Source organism: Rhipicephalus microplus, chromosome 3 (genome assembly GCF_043290135.1).
Source record: "Rhipicephalus microplus isolate Deutch F79 chromosome 3, USDA_Rmic, whole genome shotgun sequence".
Taxonomy (NCBI): domain Eukaryota; kingdom Metazoa; phylum Arthropoda; class Arachnida; order Ixodida; family Ixodidae; genus Rhipicephalus; species Rhipicephalus microplus.
In genome coordinates, this window is record NC_134702.1 from 255,497,184 (window position 1) to 255,516,269 (window position 19,086).

The window sequence follows — 19,086 nt, forward strand, 5'->3', positions numbered from 1 at the left end:
AACACTGCAATTGCATTCTTTTCTCTCATCCTAACGAAAGCACTAAGCAGAGAGGAATGGCACGGGGAAGGAAAATACGTGACACACACCTGATGACCTTGAGCACTTTTAAAGACGATATTCTTTTTTGGGGACCTTCGACGCAAAAAATGTTGTCTGTCTATCTGTACATTTCTCTGTTTGTCCGCTCTTAACAGTACCCTAAACGGCACCAAAGTGGACAAACGATACTCAAAATGGCTGACTCTATCCGGAGCGCCCGCCAATATTGCTCAAGATTCAGTGTTCATACTTGTGCGATTGACAATTGAAAAGCAATTATTGCATTTATCTGAGGCAACATATTAACACCTCAATATTCTGTATGTGTGTCTCTTATGGGAAAAGGCATACATAAGTAATTCCAAGGACTGTAGTTTTTATCACGTTGCGTCGACTATGCAGCGCTTGCACAAAAAGAAAAGTGTTCCCACGCTTTGCTAAGATGACACGGTGATGGCACCTACTCATCACCTTGCGTTCTACACCTTAACACTTCTGAGACAAGCGTGCATGCCACGCACTTTTTTTCCCGAAATAACTGTCAGATAGCGCTCATGCCTCATGTGTGACGTGACTTGATGCGCTCTTTCATCTCCGCTGCACGCTCGAGGCACTTTAACGCAGCGCCTGCAGAATACCATTCACTGATTTTTTTTTGCGCAGAACATCAAATAAACGTTTTGCTCACTCTCTCCAGACGTAAGACTATCGTCTTTCGACGACATTTGCAGTGTAACATGCAGATACGGGGCCAATTTTTTTCTCTTGCTTTTCTTCAAATATGTGACCTTTCAATGGGATTGCGCGCACATGTGTGGACAAGTCGCGGTCGTCCGCAGCAGCCCCAGTAACGAACGAGCGCCATGCACATATCAGCTAGCGGCTGATACAATTGCTTTCACGAGTGATTTTTGAGCTTGTAGTGTCGTTTGTCGAGAGAAGAGAAAGCAAAAAAAAAAAAGCTAAACAATGTTGCAGGGCCCAGAGTCCTGCAAGATTTTTTGAGCATGGTCAGAAAATGCTCTCAATCAGTTGTTGCGGATCTCAAGAACAGGTGAGCCAAGTATTGTAGGGCAACACGCCGCATGGAATTCACAACAGGTTCTCAAAGTCAGCTAAAAATTACTTTCTCTTCTCTCGACAAATGGCGCGACGAGCTCAAAAATCACTCGTCACAGCCATTGTATCAGCCACTGGCTGATATGAGCATGGCGCTCAGTTGTAACAGAGGCGGCTATGGGAGGCCTTGATTTTCCCACGTGTGCATGCACGATTGCACTGAAAAGTCATGGAAAAAAAAGAGAGAAAAAGTGCTGAAGACTGAAAAAGTGCTGAGAAAGAAAAGTGCTGAAGGTCACCGTACCACCCCTCCCTGCTTAGCTTCCAGTGCTTTTGTCAGGATGAGAGAAGAGAGAATACAATTGCCACACGAAACAAATCTTTGTAACTGCGCTCATACTGGACGGATTCTAAAAACATTTGTGGCGGTGAATTCGTGAAACGATAAGCCCCTACGTGAATTCATTCCATGGCTACTTGAAAAAGTGTTGTGAGTCCCTTTTAATAGAAATGTGCTGGAAAAAGAATGGCTTGGTTGCTAAGTGCACCTTTTTAAGACAGAGTTCACATACAACAAACTACTGATGTAATAACCACTTTTTGCGGCACTCTCAAGTTTGTTATAAACAGGTTTGATTGCATATACAGTAGAGTTGCGATGATACAAATTCGAAGGGAGCATGCAAAATATTTGTATCATTCTGAATTCGTATGAACCAAAAACAAGTATACGCTGATATTGAAGACAAACAAGAACTTTACTGGCAACTACTTCTAGCTGAAAAAAGTCCATGATGTTTGCTTGAACTTTCCTGCCTTCAGTGTATCTCAATAAAGTGCTGGGGTTTCCTTATTCATGCTGCTGGCATGGCGCATTCACAGTTCACATCAAAGGAAGTAAAAGCGGGTCTTTAATTAGAAAAATTAATTTTTTGAAAATGCTATTTTCGAATTTTCCCACTATCAATGCATAATCTTGCCAATTTTCATGCGGCCTAGATTGGTATTTCAGCCATCACAGTAGTCTATGCGACGTTAGTGAGCTGAATTTCTGGCGATGATCGTGTGAAAAACGGGCTTTTTAAGCGCCGCAGTATTGCTGTTCTATGCTTGTTACAGCAGCCGTCTTGGTCGCATTCGAAAGAGGCGCTCTTTTTCTTTTATATCCCGCCACCCTTTTTTTCATCCCTGCGTGAGCCTATCGATGCGGTGAGCACACGTGACTAAATTGTGCCTTCCGACTCGCCGGCCTCCCAAGCTGTCGACTGCGTGTGGCAGCAGAGCGCATGCGAAGCTGCAAGTGTATCTCGCGCATATGTCACTTTGTTCTCATCGGCTTCCTGAACTTGCACAAGCTAGCGAGAAATTAGAGCAAGCATTTCTCAACAGTCTGCTCGTTTTGGTGGTATACTGGCACGGCGCCAAACCAACTTAACGAAGCGCGTCGCAGCCGCCGGGCCAGTAAGTTGAGAGAGAGAGAAACAACATTTATTTACGCATCTGGCATGCGGGAAGTCACCGGCGACGCAGCGCGCGGGTATTCCCTATCTGAAGACTATGACTAATAGAGTCCTATAGTCCTAGGGCCTAGACCTGAAAGGGAGCTGACGCCCCGGACAATGGGAGTGGAGGAGCCCGATTATCCAACGCCTAGCCGGAGCACAACGTCCTGAAGATCTAGACCCTGGGACTATAGGACTCTATTAGCCAGTGAGTTGAGTCTACTCTCTCTGTCACATTTTGAACCTTTGATTATGACGAAGGTGTATCGCAAGTACCGCACCGCTCACAAGTTTGGAAAAAAGCGCAAGAAATCTACGGAAAAGCAAAATAATGGCACAGGTATATCAGGTGTACACCTAGAGCTGGACAACACAATCTGTCGGTTGAAACGCCGACATCTTTGCCTGTGTCCCTGGCTGCCTCGAACGACATCGGCAAAAGACAGTGCATAAGGAGAGACAACCCTTTTGATGAGCGCCAATCTTGCACAACAGCAGAAAGTGAGTGACGATAAGATCTGCAGGTTATCAGCAACTTCGGCTTGTGAGCACAAGCTGTGAACGCTCGTGACAGCGCGCGAGGACTCTGACCCATCAGTGGCTACCAACGGGATCCTCGACTTATCCACAATTAAAAAGCTGTTTGAAAGAACTGCTAAATTCCAGAAGCGCAGTGGAACCATTTCCACTGAAAAAGGTTAGCGTGAGTATGGACTTGTGATAAAGCTGACTTCAGAGTGCTGCAATTGTGTACTTGTTGACAGTGGGGTGACAGGCTGAGGGTGACAGACAGTGTTGACAGGCTGAGGGTACCCAGCCAGGCTAAATGCGCCGTTTTCTAAGTGAATATCTGCTGCGTCTCGTGCCGTGCAAAGCACAAAGAATGCCAGACAGCCCTTTACGACATCGTCTTTGTAATGGGAATTTCCTACAGAGGACTTTACCACAAAAGAAGAGCCCTGAACGACGTCTTTTTTGTCATGGAAATTTCCTACAGGGGACTTCACCACAAAAACTACCAGAGCCATTTGAAAAATTAACTGAATCCTCTTTGATGTCAGTGAAAACACTGTACCGAAATCTGTGCTTTGAAAACCCCGGTAATGAGGCCACCTGTTATGATGGCACGTGGATGACTAAAGGCCACCTGTCTCACATTGATGTGGGTGTTGTTATAGAGCTGTTTTCTGGCTACGTCTCGGACTATGTTGTTCAAATTTCTGCGCTGGCTGCAAGCGCACACCACCACTCACTGGTTTGACTCACTGGTTTGTGAGTCAACGCACATCTGCCAGAAAAATACACAGTGCGAATTGGGGCACATGGAAGTGGAGGCAGCAGTCACTCTCTTTGAGCACTCAATTTCCCATCACGGCTTGCGGAACACAGTGATGCCGTGTGATAGGGACAGTAGATCATTTCGCGCTGTTCAAGGCTCGACAGTTTTATACAGGTTTAACAGGTTTTATACGGATCCAAAAACAAGACTGTATAAACAATGTCCAAAAACGAATCGGTACCGCACTACGTGATCCAGTTCAAAAGTATAAAGGTTCTGGTGAAGCACTAAGTGGAAGAGGCCGCTTGACAGGTGTTGTCATAGAGAAATTTTCGATATACTATGGCTCGGCTCTGAAGGTCAATGCGGGTGATGTAGATGCAATGCACCGGGCATCCATGACCACATGTTATCATGTGACATCTACTGATGAAAAATCCAACCACACCTTGTGACCAAGTGGCAGTGACTCATGGTGCAAGCAGAATGCTGCTGCTGCAAGGGGAGAACCGCTGCGAAGACACACCTACAACTTCCCACAAAATGTCCGTGATTCACTACTCCCAGTCTATGAGCGACTTTGTGACAAGGAGCTGCTAAAACACTGCCAAAGAAGCAAGACACAAAATGCAAACGAGGCACTCCATTCTGTCATACGGTCTCTAATGCCTAAAGAGAAGCATGCTTCACTTATAGCTGTTGAGATTGCAGTTGCTGAGGAATGAAAGAAGCCTCTACGTGTATCCTCACAGAACTTCAGCTAGAGCAAAACTCCATGAGCGAGTGATGGGCAGAAAAGAAGGATTCTCATCGGATCAGGAGTGCCGAGTGGAAGCGTTCAGCATCTGCCAGGTTCTTGCAACAAGCAAAGCGGTGGCAACGACAAAAGTGTGACAAAGACTACTGCCCAGGTGCTTTCTGAGGCATTTGTATACAAAGCGAAGCATTTTTATTTGTGTAGAATTCCTTGAATATACAGAGTTTTGTTTTTTGCCATTTTTGCAGTACCCAGTTTTTTGGCCACCTTTCAATTCTTCTGACAAACTTTTCTCAGCCTTCGTACACTCGAATTCGATCATTTTTGACTTGCTGAATTAGCTAGATGCTAGTGAGTGTAAGAAAGCGTCATATGTAACACTAGGACACCATAAAATTGTAGAAAAAAATAAAATACAAAAATTACCTTTTCTCGCTAATAGAAAGATAAATTTCAAAGCTTTATAACTTTTGTTGTAGGAAAGCTAGAGCCATGTAACTTGCTTTTTGCACTCTTTGCTGATTGTAGAATACAATGACATTTAATTCAGCAGGATCTGTAAAGTGAAACTACTAAAAACGTGATCAAAGTAATTTCAATTATAGACTAATTAAAATCAAAGTGGTAAGAGGTGAATAAAAACTGAGTTCAATATGACATCTGCACATGTAGATACACCACCTCATAAGTTTTTATTACCCTAGCTTGAATAATAAGATGCCTGATGACTAAGTGCCTCTTCCCCCCTTAATCAGCCAGAAAACCATGCCACAATGTCAACTTGAAAAAAAAGCAGTCCTGGAGAATTCACACTGGAGATTTCAAGCGAAAATCCCAGTCTGAGCACTGATATTTGTACGAGTTCTAATTATGCATGCAAAGCACTGAAAAAAAAAAAACAGTTCACACCCTTGCAAACATTGTTTCGGAGGATACGCCAGCAGAAACAACACGAGCGGACACAGCGGCGGCGATGGATTCAGCCCCTACAGTGCGAAAGCGAGACACGTTAAGGCATGCCGACTCGCTGCTGCTGTGCCTTCTTCTACATCCAGTGTACTCAGTGATAGTAATCCAAACCAGGTTCTCGATGAACACATCCTCTTTAAAGCCGTGAGCTTTGACGTGCTGCACGGGTAGTTCACAACATAGAGTTTCCTAAAATTAACTGGAGGGGACTCTGGCACTGCGATCGTTCAGCGACCATTCAGCGACCAAAGTTCAAGTACTTTCTTTCAAATCCACTTCTTATCAAGATCTTGATGTGATTAGAAAGCTACAGGTGCCTGGAAACTCGTTACATAAAAGGTAGAAAACAATGCTTGACACACACCTCGACCTCCCGTGCGTGGCTGTCTTGGAGGGAGGCCATTTGCTGCTCGAGTCGCTGAGCATGCTCGCACGCCTGATCTCGCTGGCGTCTCAACTCGCCAACTTCAAGGCCACACTGTGCTTTCTGACAGCACACGGTGTCCAAGTTCTGCTTCAGCTCCTCACTTCGGGAAAGAGAAACATAACTTTAGCAAGGACTATTCGATGCAGTCAGTGTTTTCATATGAACAGGGGTGTGTGAGCATTAGAGCACTTTCAATATTCAACGTATGCAGTTAAACCTGGATGTAGCAAGCCTGCATGTAACAAAATCCTGTTTAATGAATTTTTTCAATTCTCAATGCCATCCCCAATGTAACAAAGGTGTTGCGGTAATTGACCTGAATGTGACGAAATTGCGGCACTGATCATTTATTGTGTTTAGCCGGAACATTACTAAACATTCACTTGCACAACGCGTAGGTTTTACGATAGGAAAATTAGGGAAGGCTGCAGGTAGAACGCACACCATTGCAGCAGACGAATATCTGCCGTGATGATGATAGTACAAGCGTCGCTAATATAGCTTGCAATGCTTACTGGCAAATGGAGTAGCCTGGTTACAAAGCCTTCTAGATTGTAATGGGGCACATCATTTGGAAGGCAATGCTATGCAGCTTTGTGAGTTGCGATGCCTGGCAGCGCGTAGTGCTACTGTGCCAAGTGGGTGAACACAGCAATTAGGTGCATGTGTAAGGCTCGGAAAGCCTCTGAACTCCTCTCAGCATGGTGACGTCGTGGGTGTCATTAGAGCGTTCGCTGTGAAAATGAGCTCCGTGCCGAGAAAACACAAGGTTTTGTTTTTTTGAAGACAAATTTGCGATTCTAATGAGGTCTCTGCAGGTGAAACGCATGTATGCACGCATTTAATGTGTTAGTGTGCTGTGTCTATGAGCCAGAAAGAAAAATAATTTTTTAAATGTTTTCCTCTGCACGGAATTGAATGCGCGACCTTTGGCTCTGCAGCGCATGGCATTAACTGCTCAGCCATGAGAGCGCACGTCCCTCGGTGTGCTTATGGTGACCTATTTATGTACACTATTTACCACTAGGGGTATGCCGGTTTCGGGGGACGACTACTGTGTTCTCTGCATTACCAGCGAAATGGCAAAAAGGGCGCACTCAACTCCCCGCTTGTGATGTGGTCGTTGACCTACAGGGCATTGTTGCTTGTGAGCATGCGCGCTTATATCTCTCAAGGGGGGCAGCTTGGACGACCTGTAGTTTCACTGGAAAGACATTGTTTCAATTACAGAGCGCAAAAAGGTGACTACGCTAGCTGCAGAGGTTGTGAAAGGAGCGCTCTGTTCAAACATGCACTGTTCACACACAATGAAGTAAAAACTGTGACGCTTGATAGTTCGCACTCGTCCTGTGAGTGTGCTCTTCATGCTTTATTTGTGCATGAGCTGTATGCTGCATGTTTCGATCTGCTTGCCATTCTTCATGGGACATCGCAATTGTGACTGTGACTATTTACAGAATGTAATTCAAAATATACTTAGGCATTCTCTGCAACTTTCTGTTATTTTGCTTCCAACTATGCCAAAATGTCTAAGAAATATTAGAAAATTATTCGCAGTAAAAAAGTGCTGGAGAAAACAAATGAGCAGTCGAGCAGAAGGACAAAAACGTAAGGTGCCCAAAAGAACACCTTGAAAAATAATTCGACTTGATTTGCACTCCAACTTCATTATTCAAATTTCCTTCACACTCAAGACTTCTCTGTTCACACAGCCCCATTGCTATTTGCTTAGACTATGCTTTCAACCAAAAAATGTTTTCTGACAAGCATGCCTAAGGCTTGAAAATTTCACCACAAAGTGAACTTAAGCACCAGTAAGGATCTATGGTTTAAAGCACTGCTGCACTAAGTTTTTGACCTATCAACAAATGCCTTTCACAAGCTACACTGATGCTCAATAATATGACCCCAAATGAAAGAGTGAAAAACGAACTGATTGTGATGGAAGAAGTGCGCTGGTGTCGTGTTTGGTGCTGTGAGAATGCCGGCATGAACATAGCGGATGAAGTAGGATCACTATGGCAAGACTGACAGGACAAGAAAGACGACGATAGTGGGTACGAGCTGGGGAATAGAGGAAGAAGGCGAGCAAGCAAGGTGGCGTTGGTTGGAGCGGCAGCGAAGACGACGGTTCGCCAAGGTCACGGTTGTGGTTTCGTCCCTAGTGCCTGGCAGGGCTCAAGGATCCGAGCGGATTGCTTTGTTTTGCCTCAAGTGTCAAGGGTCTCTGGTCTACGCGTCTGAGAAGTCTGCGTGGCTTCGTCGACCACAGTCTTCGGCACCGACCTGCTCCGTCGGCGCATCTGCTTCAGCGTTGCCCCACTCTTCACCTAACTCCTACAGCGCCAGCATCCCTCAGTTGCATCGTGCGTACGCAGACAAGCCCCGCAAACATTCTGAATTCTCACCGGTGAGATGTTCATGTGTTGGAACTCAGTTTAGGCTAGTGTGTAGCTTCTGCAGTTTTGTCTCCTTTGTATAGCACCCTTGTCGTGTGTCTTTTTTGCGTGTGCCCACTTAAAGTAAAAAAAAAAAACAGCCTCGCCAGTTCCTTTACAACGTTGCTGTTCCCGACGCAACTTGTTCTCATATTTTTATTATTTAAAGAACCCCGTCGCAATAGCGCCCAACGTGGGGCCAGGCTGATTTCTATTCTTGCAGAAGGGACATACCTAACAACCATAATATGGATCTGAGAGAGCAGATTAGTCTGGGAGAAAAGCTTGGTTTGTCAGGAGACACGCTTCGAACATAGATTGAAGAGCAGAAGGCGCACGATAGGGCTATTCGTGCTGAGGAATGCAATGCGCTGCGCGAGCAGCATGAACGTGAGTACAAGACTCGGCAAGAGCAGCATGAGCGCAAGCAACGTGCGCGTGAGACAGATTTGATGTTAGCGCGGGAAAAAGCATCTCTCGAGGAAAAAAATCTGCTGCTTCGCATATCGGCAAGAGCAGCATGAGCGCAAGCAACGTGCGCGTGAGACAGATTTGATGTTAGCGCGGGAAAAAGCATCTCCCGAGGGAAAAAATCTGCTGCTTTGCATACGTCTGATGGAAGCACAAAACGCGGCCCAGGAGCGCGCACCTGTCAATGTTGAAAGTTTTATGGACCGAGTTGTGCCTCAGTCGCCAATATGCCCTCATAACTTTCTTCCACTCTTCCATGAGAAAAAGAGATGACCTAGATGCATAATTTTGTTGATTTGAGGTGATAGCAAAAGGTCAAGATTGGCCGGAAGACAAGTGGGCTACTGCTCTCAGCATGCTTTTGGTGGGAGAAACCCTGAAAGTATTTGGCCGGCTGTCTCTGGAAGATTTGCTCGACTATAAAAAGGCAAAGGCGGCCCTATTGTAAAGGTTTCAATTCATTGATGAAGGATACAGGGAGAAATTTTGTTCTAGCAAGACGGAGGACCTTGAGACTGGCCAACAATTTGCTGTTCGGCTTCAGGGCTATTGTGACCAGTGGGTCGAAATGTCCGATACACCAAAGACCTACGAGAGCATGCGAGACCTCTTCGCCTCAGAACAGTTTCTTAAGAACTGCCACACCACACTGGCAGTATTCCTCAAGGAAAGAAACTGCAAAACCTTGAAGCAGATGTCCGCGGTGTGCGGCCACTTCATGGAGGCGCAACATCAACGAAATCTCGGCCATTTCCGGGAAGCGTTTGGAATCTCTTCTACAGTGGGTGAGAGTCGGCAGGGAAAGGAATTGTCCAAGGCTTCTCAAATAACGTCTTTCTCGCGTGACTGCGTCGGCCATGAGGCTTCTTCATGTTAAGTGAAAAATAAACAGCGTTTCTGTAACGTTTTTCAGGAGGCCGGCCATCGAATGAGCAAAGACTGTACGAAGGACAGCAGGGAGAGACAAGCCACATGCGCAGTGGCTTCAGCTGAACGGGAAAAAGCGGAAGACGCAGGAAAGGTTTCGGGCTGCACCGTAAAAGAGGTCGTTGGTGTGTGTGAGGGAGACGAGAAAAAGAAAGACTACGAAACTGGGAATGATAGGTTTGTGCCGGTATCAGTCGGAAGGGCCTTCGGGAGACCAGTAAAAATATTGCGTGACTCAGGCAGCAACACGGTCATTGTACAACGAAATTTGATTCCCCACGTGGCTTTAACAGGAAGAAGAGGCCGCGTCACCCTTGCAGATGGAACATCCCAAGAACTTCCTGAAGCATGGGTAGACCTATCTTCACCGTATTTCACGAGATGTCTACTGGTCAAATATATGCCCAGCCCTCTATATGAAGTGATTATAGGAAATGTACCTGGGGCTCGACTACCTAACGATCCCAACCCGGATTGGTCACATAGGGAAGACCAGAAGGGACACGCTCCGAAAGAACCTGAACAATGTGTGACGCAAAGTACAGCGAGGCTTGCAATAGTGAGATGCACGAAATCGAAGTGCAGGTATGAAGAAGGGACAAGGTACTCTGCCATCACAACAGAAGATCTTCGTACTGCTCAAAATGACGATCCATCCCTAAGTTCGGGGTTCGAACAAGTTGACGAGGTTCGCTATTATAAGTGGGGCACTTGCAAAGTGTTCATTATGGAAAATAGATTACTCTTCAGAGACCGCAGGCTTTGCAGTGTAAAGAAGTTCAGACAAGTTGTTCGGCCCCAGTTCTTGCGAGCATATGTTCTAAGGGTTGCCCATGAGAGACCCTTGGCCGGTCACCAAGGAATGAAGCGCACGGGGGGCCGCGTGGAGGATGTATTTTACCGGCCAGAGATACAGGCAGACACGAAGCAGTTAGTGCAGTCTTGTGACATTTGCCAGGTAGCTATGCCCAAAAGAAAAACAGGCCGATGTTGACCTTTGTAGACTGATGTTCTTTGTAGTGGTGCTCTTTGCTCTTAAAAGGGACACTAAATTCAACTATAAAGTTGAGGTTGATAGTTAAAATGGCGGTCCAGAAATCTCAAAGCATTCCTTTAGTGCCAAGGAAGGGCCTATTTTGAGATAAAATCATGTTTTAGTGGTTCCCATCGGGTTAGCGCACTTCAAATTAGCCGCCTCAAGAAGCGGACCGACCGGACTGACTCGTGGCACTGTTGCCATGAACAACGTTGCCCGGTTTTACTGAGCTAGTAGCACCAGACCGAAAGCAGCGGGAGCCACAGCAGCAATGGCCATTGATCAATTTCCTGCCGTTGGCTTCAAGATTGCAGACGCTTTTGTTTCAAATGCACCCCGCTAGATGGCACCACCTGTCCCGTCAAACCAACGTTTTTAGAACTAGGTAAGTTGCAAAACTGAGCGGTGTTGCACGGCGCCGCCGCTGCCAGCGACAAATGTGGCGCTGCTGTCGCATCCAGATTCACTCACAGCATGCTCGCTCGTGTCATTCCCGTGACCTTCATCGCTTGTGCATGTTGCAGTGCGTCGATATCTGTGGAGGCTTCTTTCTGCATGAACAGTTTTGTGCTTCAGCGTGCCCTGTTCTGCTTTGTATGTGTTGCGTGTTTTGATCATGCCCAGATGTTGCGTTCCTGGCTGTAGGGTAGCTACAGGAAATGAGAGACACCACAACATTTCTTTTGTACCAACGTGTACCTGAGCAGCGAGAGGTATGGGACCTCACTATTCCTCGTGCGAATAAGAAACTGCCTAGCACCTCACGTGTGTGTGATATGCAATTTCATGATTAGGACATCCTGAAGACTTTCACTTACGTCATATGGTAAGAAGGTACAAATCGCCAGAGCAAAGTGGGAGCTCGTCGAAGGATGCGTTCTACGAATATTCCCGAATTTGCCCGCTTACCTTTGTCGCAGGGCCGGCGACAAAGAAGCGTAAGCTGCCCGATAGGAGTGGTGTATTTTGCAGAATATCATCAGCGAAAAAGAATAGACTATCTCCGAGCAACAAGTTCGAAGACAGTGAAATAAGTCCCGACATGCCGTCAACTAGTGGCGTCATTTCGCTTCAAGACATAGAAAACGTTTGTTTGCCTGCTGCATGCTGGTGAAAAATTGTTGAGAATGGCGAGACAAGTCGTCTTGTGGTGTTTCTAGTGCCAAAAAAAAAAAAAAAAGCGCCATTTGTGAAGAAATGTGTTGTCGTCACAGAAGACATGACAGTCACCATTAGCAGCCGTCATCATCGCTTGGCCAAGTCGCCCGGCAATGCAGATACCATCACCCAATTGGCCAAACTTCTGGGGGACATAGAAAAGCTGAAAGTGTGTTCATGTTGTCCCAGTGCGTCAGCAGGCAGATTCGTGAGTATTGAATACGAAGGGCTCACCGATACCCCAAAATGCGGCCTCTGCTCGAAGCTTTGGCTGCAGCTGTGTTAACAGGTTTAATTACAGGAACTCAAGAAGAAGCAGAGGGAAGACATGCTCAAGATAATAGCCACACACGTAGCTTTTCGACCCTCCAAGTTGCTTGAGAATGTGACTGACGTGGAAAAAAAAAAAAAAAAAATAAGCTGTTTACATAACCAGACAAAAGCCACGAGATTGTGCCATATCATTGTAATTTATTTTCAAGCATGAAAAACACAGCCACAAGAGACGATGCAAGACATTGCAATTGGGTTTTTCACGCGTAAAAATCTATTGCGAATGTACACCAACTAGCAACTAACCGAAAGACTCGTGTATGTTATGCTATATATATCAAGCATTGTTTATTGTGGGCTGTTCAGAAAACCATAATTATACTATTTCTGCCTTACACCGCTAAATATTACGCAGCAATAAGTTTCTGCACCAGCATAACAAATCTCGATAACATACTGTTGGCAAAGCTCTTTCAGAACGGCCGCCACGGCGTCTTGCCACGACGACTACGCGTTTTCGTCTGCTAGCAGAAGCTTGTTCCGCCGCCAGTGCCACCAAACCAGAAGCTGTCCCGGCACTGTGTGCCGAGTAGCCTGACGCGGGGAGTTTTGCAACTTACCCAGTCTAGAAACGTTGCGTGTAACCACACGAAAATTTCCTTTTTGAACCAGTCGCGCCATTCTCCATAATTATGTCCGGCGATTCTTTTTTTTTCATGTATGAAACAGAAATGAACAAGCAGCATTTTATGGCGTCTCTTGATGCACAGAAGGTTCTTTATTTAGTGCAGTTAGATTGATTACTAGTGATTAATTGTAGACAGATGATGTCATCAGGGTCATTTTAAAAAATGTCCTACTGCGGCGCTTGTGTTCTTGTGCATTTACCTTAAATTCTCGGTAAGTAGGGCACTGTTGTTGATAATACAGTTAAACCTGCTTACAACGAACCTCCATATCACAAATTCCTTGTTATAACGAAGTTTTCAATTCCCCCCCGTGGCTCTATAGAAGCACATGTATTTGTCACATCTATGTAACAAAACAACAGCAGGAGACAACCTTGAATTTGCCCCAGTGAAAAATCTAAGAATTTCACTCCGCATTTTGTCATTTTGGTACGAGCATGCATCTTCCGGCTGCCCCGCCACCAACCAAGCGCAAAGCGGCGGCGGCGGGCACGCGGGCGGTGTTGGCGTGAGGCGGGCATGCAACCCATGAGCCTGCGTTGCCGTCGTTTTCGCAGCCTGGTGTGCCCCCTCCCCCTCTACAAAAAAAAAATATATATATATACTTTTGCGCGTTGGCAGTGCCATGCGTTTAAGTAGCCTTTCATATGTGCGGCCACGCTACATATGAAAGGCGCTTTACCAAATAGTTTCCGCAGTATCCGTGTGTGCGTCCGTGTCGTTCGCTCATTGTTTTCCACGCCATGCGCGCGTGCATAGTTTCACTGTGCGCGCATAGTGTGGCCCTCGACGACGTTCAGCTTTGCTTTCTTTTTTTTATTGCGATAGTAATTATGTATATGGACAGTCTCAGCTGGTTTTTTGCCGCCGCCGCCACCATACATCGTATATGTATACGTACAGCCGTCAGCCCCTTTAACACAAACACTTCGATGCGTGGCCAGGGCTAGTTTGATTGATGCCAGTCGCGAAGTGCTGGGCGCTTTTGCCGAGATAATACCTTGGTAGGCCAGGATAGTATGTCAGCATGTATGGTTAGCATCTTGGCAACAGAACCCAAACGTACGTGGTGTCAGTGCCAATCAAACTGCTGCAGGACACGCGGCAAAGCGTTCATGTTAAAGGTGCTGACGGCTGCATTCATATATATGAAAACTAAAAAAAAAAAAGTCACCCGCACTAGGCGCCTAGCTCGTCACGGCGCCCGCGGACACTTATCTCCCCTTCATGCGTACTTTGCACCACAAATGATGAAGGGGGGGGGGGGGGTAGATGAGTGTGCGCTTATCTTTCGGTGGGGCGCCCCGCCCCTTCGACGTTGACCGGAACGATTGCGTTTAGTTGCTGGATGCACAAAGTTCACTTCGCTCCCTGGACAGGCGTCGTCTGTGAAAAGAGTGCGCTTTTTAAACACAGCGAAGTAAGAACTGAGGCACCTGTTAGTTCGCACTCATTATGTTTCGTGCCTCGTTTTTGTTTAAGCAGCGCGTTAAGTGTTGAGTGGTAAATGTTGTTAGTTTGCTATTGTCCTATGTATGTTGTTTTCGTGCATCATTTGTGCGTGAGCAGAGCGCTGCATGTTTTGATCTGCTTGCTGTTCTAAGCGTTACATTCCAAGTTGTTATCGCATTCATTGCTTCGCCCTTGCAGCAAAACTGTGACTTTTCTTAATCACAGACAACCGTGTCGTCGTCACCGAGGGAATGCCAGATTAGGCGCTGATCTCTCAGACTACGGTGACGACGGATCTTCGTAGGTCAACTCATCACGTGCTTCCGCTTTGCGCCACAGCGCGAGTTCGCAGCTTTCGCGATTAGCCGATTAGTTCTGGTAACACGACGCCGCATTCAATGCAATGCAATGATCGCGAGAGCGAGAAATTGTAATGTTATAAGAAGTAAGGCTGGCAGCCAACTCTCTTGCATCTGATATTGCGAAACTCCTAAAAAAAAAAAAGCTCGCTTGTGTGAGCATACGGCCGCTCCAGGGAGAAGTGCTCTTTTCACAAAGTCCTTTCGCGTTGAGACCACAATGATACTCGCTGAGATAGCAAGCATGCCAGCAATAACGACCACCCTTAATATTCAAGTTCATTATTGCTACTCAAGCGATCCCCCCTTCCCGCGTTTCATGCTCGTTCAAGATGGAAGGTTTACTTTTTGTTTGAGCCTTCGACGGCACTTCTAAAAACACGCAGGAGATGTTATGCCCCTTTCCGGTGATAGGGATTGGCAGACTCATTTGATTTCTGCTTCAGCAGCCCTCGCACACTTTCACCCGCTCGTGAAAGTTACAATGCGCGGGGTAATTTGTATTATTAATTTGGACTTGTTACGGAACATGGCGGTGACGGCGATAATTGGTTACGCAATAATAATGCAGCTTTTTACTGTAAAATAGGTGTTTTGGTTAGCTTTGCCTTCAGTCCCCAGTCCCCTTTTTGTTTAAATTGCAGGTTTATTTTTAAATTTTTGTACAAAACCTGCATATAACAAAATCCTTTATATAACGAATTTTTCTGGGAATTTAGCAATTTAGTTATATCCAGGTTTAACTGTATTGTCATTTTAGATGTTGTCATACATGGGGCTTTCACTCTGACATAAATTGTTATTTGACATTAGTGTCCCTTTAAATCATAGAAAACCTCTATGAAGGGAAAACTAAGAAGATGGTGTGTACTCTTCATACTTTCGCTTTACCTTTTAGAGGATGTGTAAGAAATCACGTCGAGTTATTCACATTTGTATGTAGTGTTCAATCGTGCTGTCACTGAGTTGTGTAGTAGGGAATCGTATAGGGCACTTCGCTGGAGTATTGTTTCTGGGAACAAACCTTTTGAAAGGGGGGCTTGTGTGATGGGAGAAGTGCACTGGTGTCGTGTTTGGTGCTGTGAGAACGCTGACATGAACATAGCGGATGAATTTGTCAGGTAGGATCACCATGGCAAGACTGACGGGAAGTTAAAGACGAGGGTAGTGGGTACGAGCCAGGCAATAGAGGAAGAAGTTGAGCAAGCATGGTGGTGTCGGCTGGCTCGGCAGCGAAGATGATGGTTCGCCAGGGTCACGGTCGTGGTTTCATCCAGAGTGCCTGGCAGGGCTCAAGGGTATGAGTGGATTGTCTCGCTTGGCCTCAAATGTCAACGTTTCCTTATATACGGGTCAGAGAAGTCTGCGTAGCTTCTTCGACAACAGTTTTGGGCACCAAGCTGCTTTGTCTGCGCATATGCTTCAGCGTTGCCCAGCTCTTCAGAAAACTCCTACAGCGCTGGCATCCCACAGTTGCATCGTGCCTACGCAGACGTGCCCCGCAAACATTCCAAGTTATTGCCGGTGAGACATTCACGTGTTGGAACTCAGTTTAGGCTGGTGTGTTGCTTCTGCAGTTTTGTCTTTATTATTTAACGGCCTTGTCTTGTGCCCTTTTGTATGTGTCTGCTTAAAACGAAAAAAAAAAAAAAACCCGAGAGTTGATGGAACTGCATTAAAGAGGCCTGAGGTGCGGCCTCACCGGTAACCACCACCGGGAACGCACTCCCTCACCAGAGAAGGATTGGCCACCCTGGTGCAGTATCTGGCCACTACCTCCCACATGGATATGCCAAATAACTCACGGCCCTCAGTCCTCAGCAGCTGCGAAGCAACAGACTACGTCGGCGGTCAGATCTGCAACACAGCAGAGGGTGCTAAGAATCTCTGGACTACAGGCCGCCATTGGAACCTGAACTTGGCAACGTTTAACGCTAGAACCTTATCTAGTGAGGGAAGTCTAGCTGTACTATTCGAGGAGCTAGAGGGTGTTAAATGGGATATAATAGGGCTCAGTGAGGTTAAGAGGACAGATGAGGCTTATACGGTGCGACAGAATGGGCACGTCCTTTGCTATCGGGGCTTGGCAGACAGAAGAGAACTGGGAGTGGGGTTCCTAATTCACAGAAACATAGCTGGCAACATAAAGGAATATTATAGCATCAATGAAAGGGTGGTAGGTATTGTAATTAAACTGAATAACAGATACAAGATGAAGGTAGTACAGGCTTACGCGCCTACATCCAGCCATGATGACGCTTCAGTTGAAAGCTTCTATGAAGACGTGGAATCGGCAATGAGTAAGGTAAAAACACAGTATACTATAGTGATGGGCGACTTTATTGCAAAGGTAGGGAAGAAGCAGGCTGGAGACCAGGCAGTAGGAGATTATGGCATCGGCACTAGAAACGCCAGACGAGAGCTACTAGTAGAATTCGCAGAACGCAATAATTTACGGATTTTGAATACCTTCTACCGAAAACGAGAAAACCGCAAGTGGACATGGAGGAGCCCTAATGGCGAAAATAAGAACGAAATAAACTTTATAATGACTGCACACCCAGGAATCGCGCAGGATGTGGAAGTGGTTGGCAAGGTACGATGCAGTGACCATAGAATGGTACGGTCTCGAATTCGCCTAGACTTGAAGAAGGAACGACAGAAACTGACACGCAAGAAGCCAATCAATGAGCTAGCACAGAGAGGGAGAGTACAGGAATTCAGAGTGTCGCTGCAGAACAGGTACTCGGGCCTTAGTGAGGAAACCAACCTTAGCGTAGATACAATGAATGATAATCTGACGAGTATCATTACGGAGTGTGCAGTGGAAGTTGGAGGCAGGGTAGTTAGACAGGACACTGGCAAGCTTTCCCAGGAAACGAAGAACCTAATTAAGAAGCGTCAAATCATGAAAGTGTCAAGTACAACAGACGAAATAGAACTGGCAGAGCTTTCGAAGTTGATTAATAGACGTAAAGTATGCGATGTAAGAAGGTATAACATGGAGAAAATTGAACACGCTCTGAAAAACGGAGGAAGCTTCAAAGCAGTGAAGAGGAAACTTGGGATAGGCAAAAGTCGGATGTATGCACTAAGGGACAAAGAAGGCAAAATAACTACCAATATGGATAGGATAGTCAAAATAGCGGAGGAGTTTTACAGAAATCTGTACAGTAGCCGAGACAACCACGACCTTAATACGATAAGAACTAGCAGTAACCCAGACGACACCCCACCAGTAATGATAGAAGAAGTCAGAAAAGCTTTGGAGAGCATGCAAAAAGGCAAAGCTGCTGGTGAGGATCAGGTAACATCAGATCTGCTGAAAGATGGAGGACAGATTGTGTTAGAAAAACTAGCCACCCTGTTTACGAGGTGTCTCCTGACGGGAAGGGTACCAGAGTCTTGGAAGAACGCTAACATCATCTTAATACATAAGAAAGGAAATGACAAGGACTTGAAGAATTACAGGCCGATCAGCTTGCTCTTTGTAGTGTACAAGCTATTTACAAAGGTAATTGCTAACAAAGTAAAGAAAACATTAGAATTTAATCAACCAAAGGAAGAAGCAGGATTTTGAACAGGCTACTCAACAATTGACCACATTCATACTATCAATCAGGTAATAGAGAAATGCTCAGAGTATAACCAACCACTATACATAGCCTTCATAGATTACGAGAAGGCGTTTGATTCAGTAGAAATATCAGCCGTTATGCAGACACTGCGGAATCAGGGCGTAGATGAAGTATATATAAACATTCTGGAAGAAATCTACAGGGGATCAACTGCTACCATAGTGCTTCATAAAGAAAGCAACAGAATACCAATCAAGAAGGGTGTAAGGCAGGGGGACACAATCTCCCCAATGCTATTTACCGCGTGCTTACAGGAGGTTTTCAGAAGCCTAGAATGGGAACAGTTAGAGATAAGAGTTAATGGAGAATACCTTAGTAACCTGCGCTTTGCCGATGACATAGCATTGCTGAGTAACTCAGGGGACGAATCGCAACTCATGATTACAGAATTACACAAGGAGAGCAGAAAGGTGGGTCTTAAAATTAATCTGCAGAAAACGAAAGTAATGTACAACAACCTCGGAAAGGAACAGCGCTTCGAGATAGGTAATAGTGCACTTGAAGTTGTAAAAGGCTATGTCTACTTAGGGCAGGTAATAACCGCAGAGCCTAACCACGAGATTGAAGTAACTAGAAGAATAAGAATGGGGTGGAGCACATTCGGCAAGCA

At 45.8% G+C, this 19,086-nt stretch overlaps 1 protein-coding gene across 1 annotated transcript in view; it reads right to left on the bottom strand.

The window, feature by feature from the left end:
• Positions 1-19,086, bottom strand: part of LOC119168599 (uncharacterized) — a 242,134-nt gene that overhangs the window by 26,481 nt on the left and 196,567 nt on the right. The window contains exon 12 of the mRNA XM_037419998.2: positions 5,973-6,135. Within this exon, the coding sequence (XP_037275895.2) occupies positions 5,973-6,135 (163 nt within the window). The remainder of the gene's footprint in view (positions 1-5,972; positions 6,136-19,086) is intronic.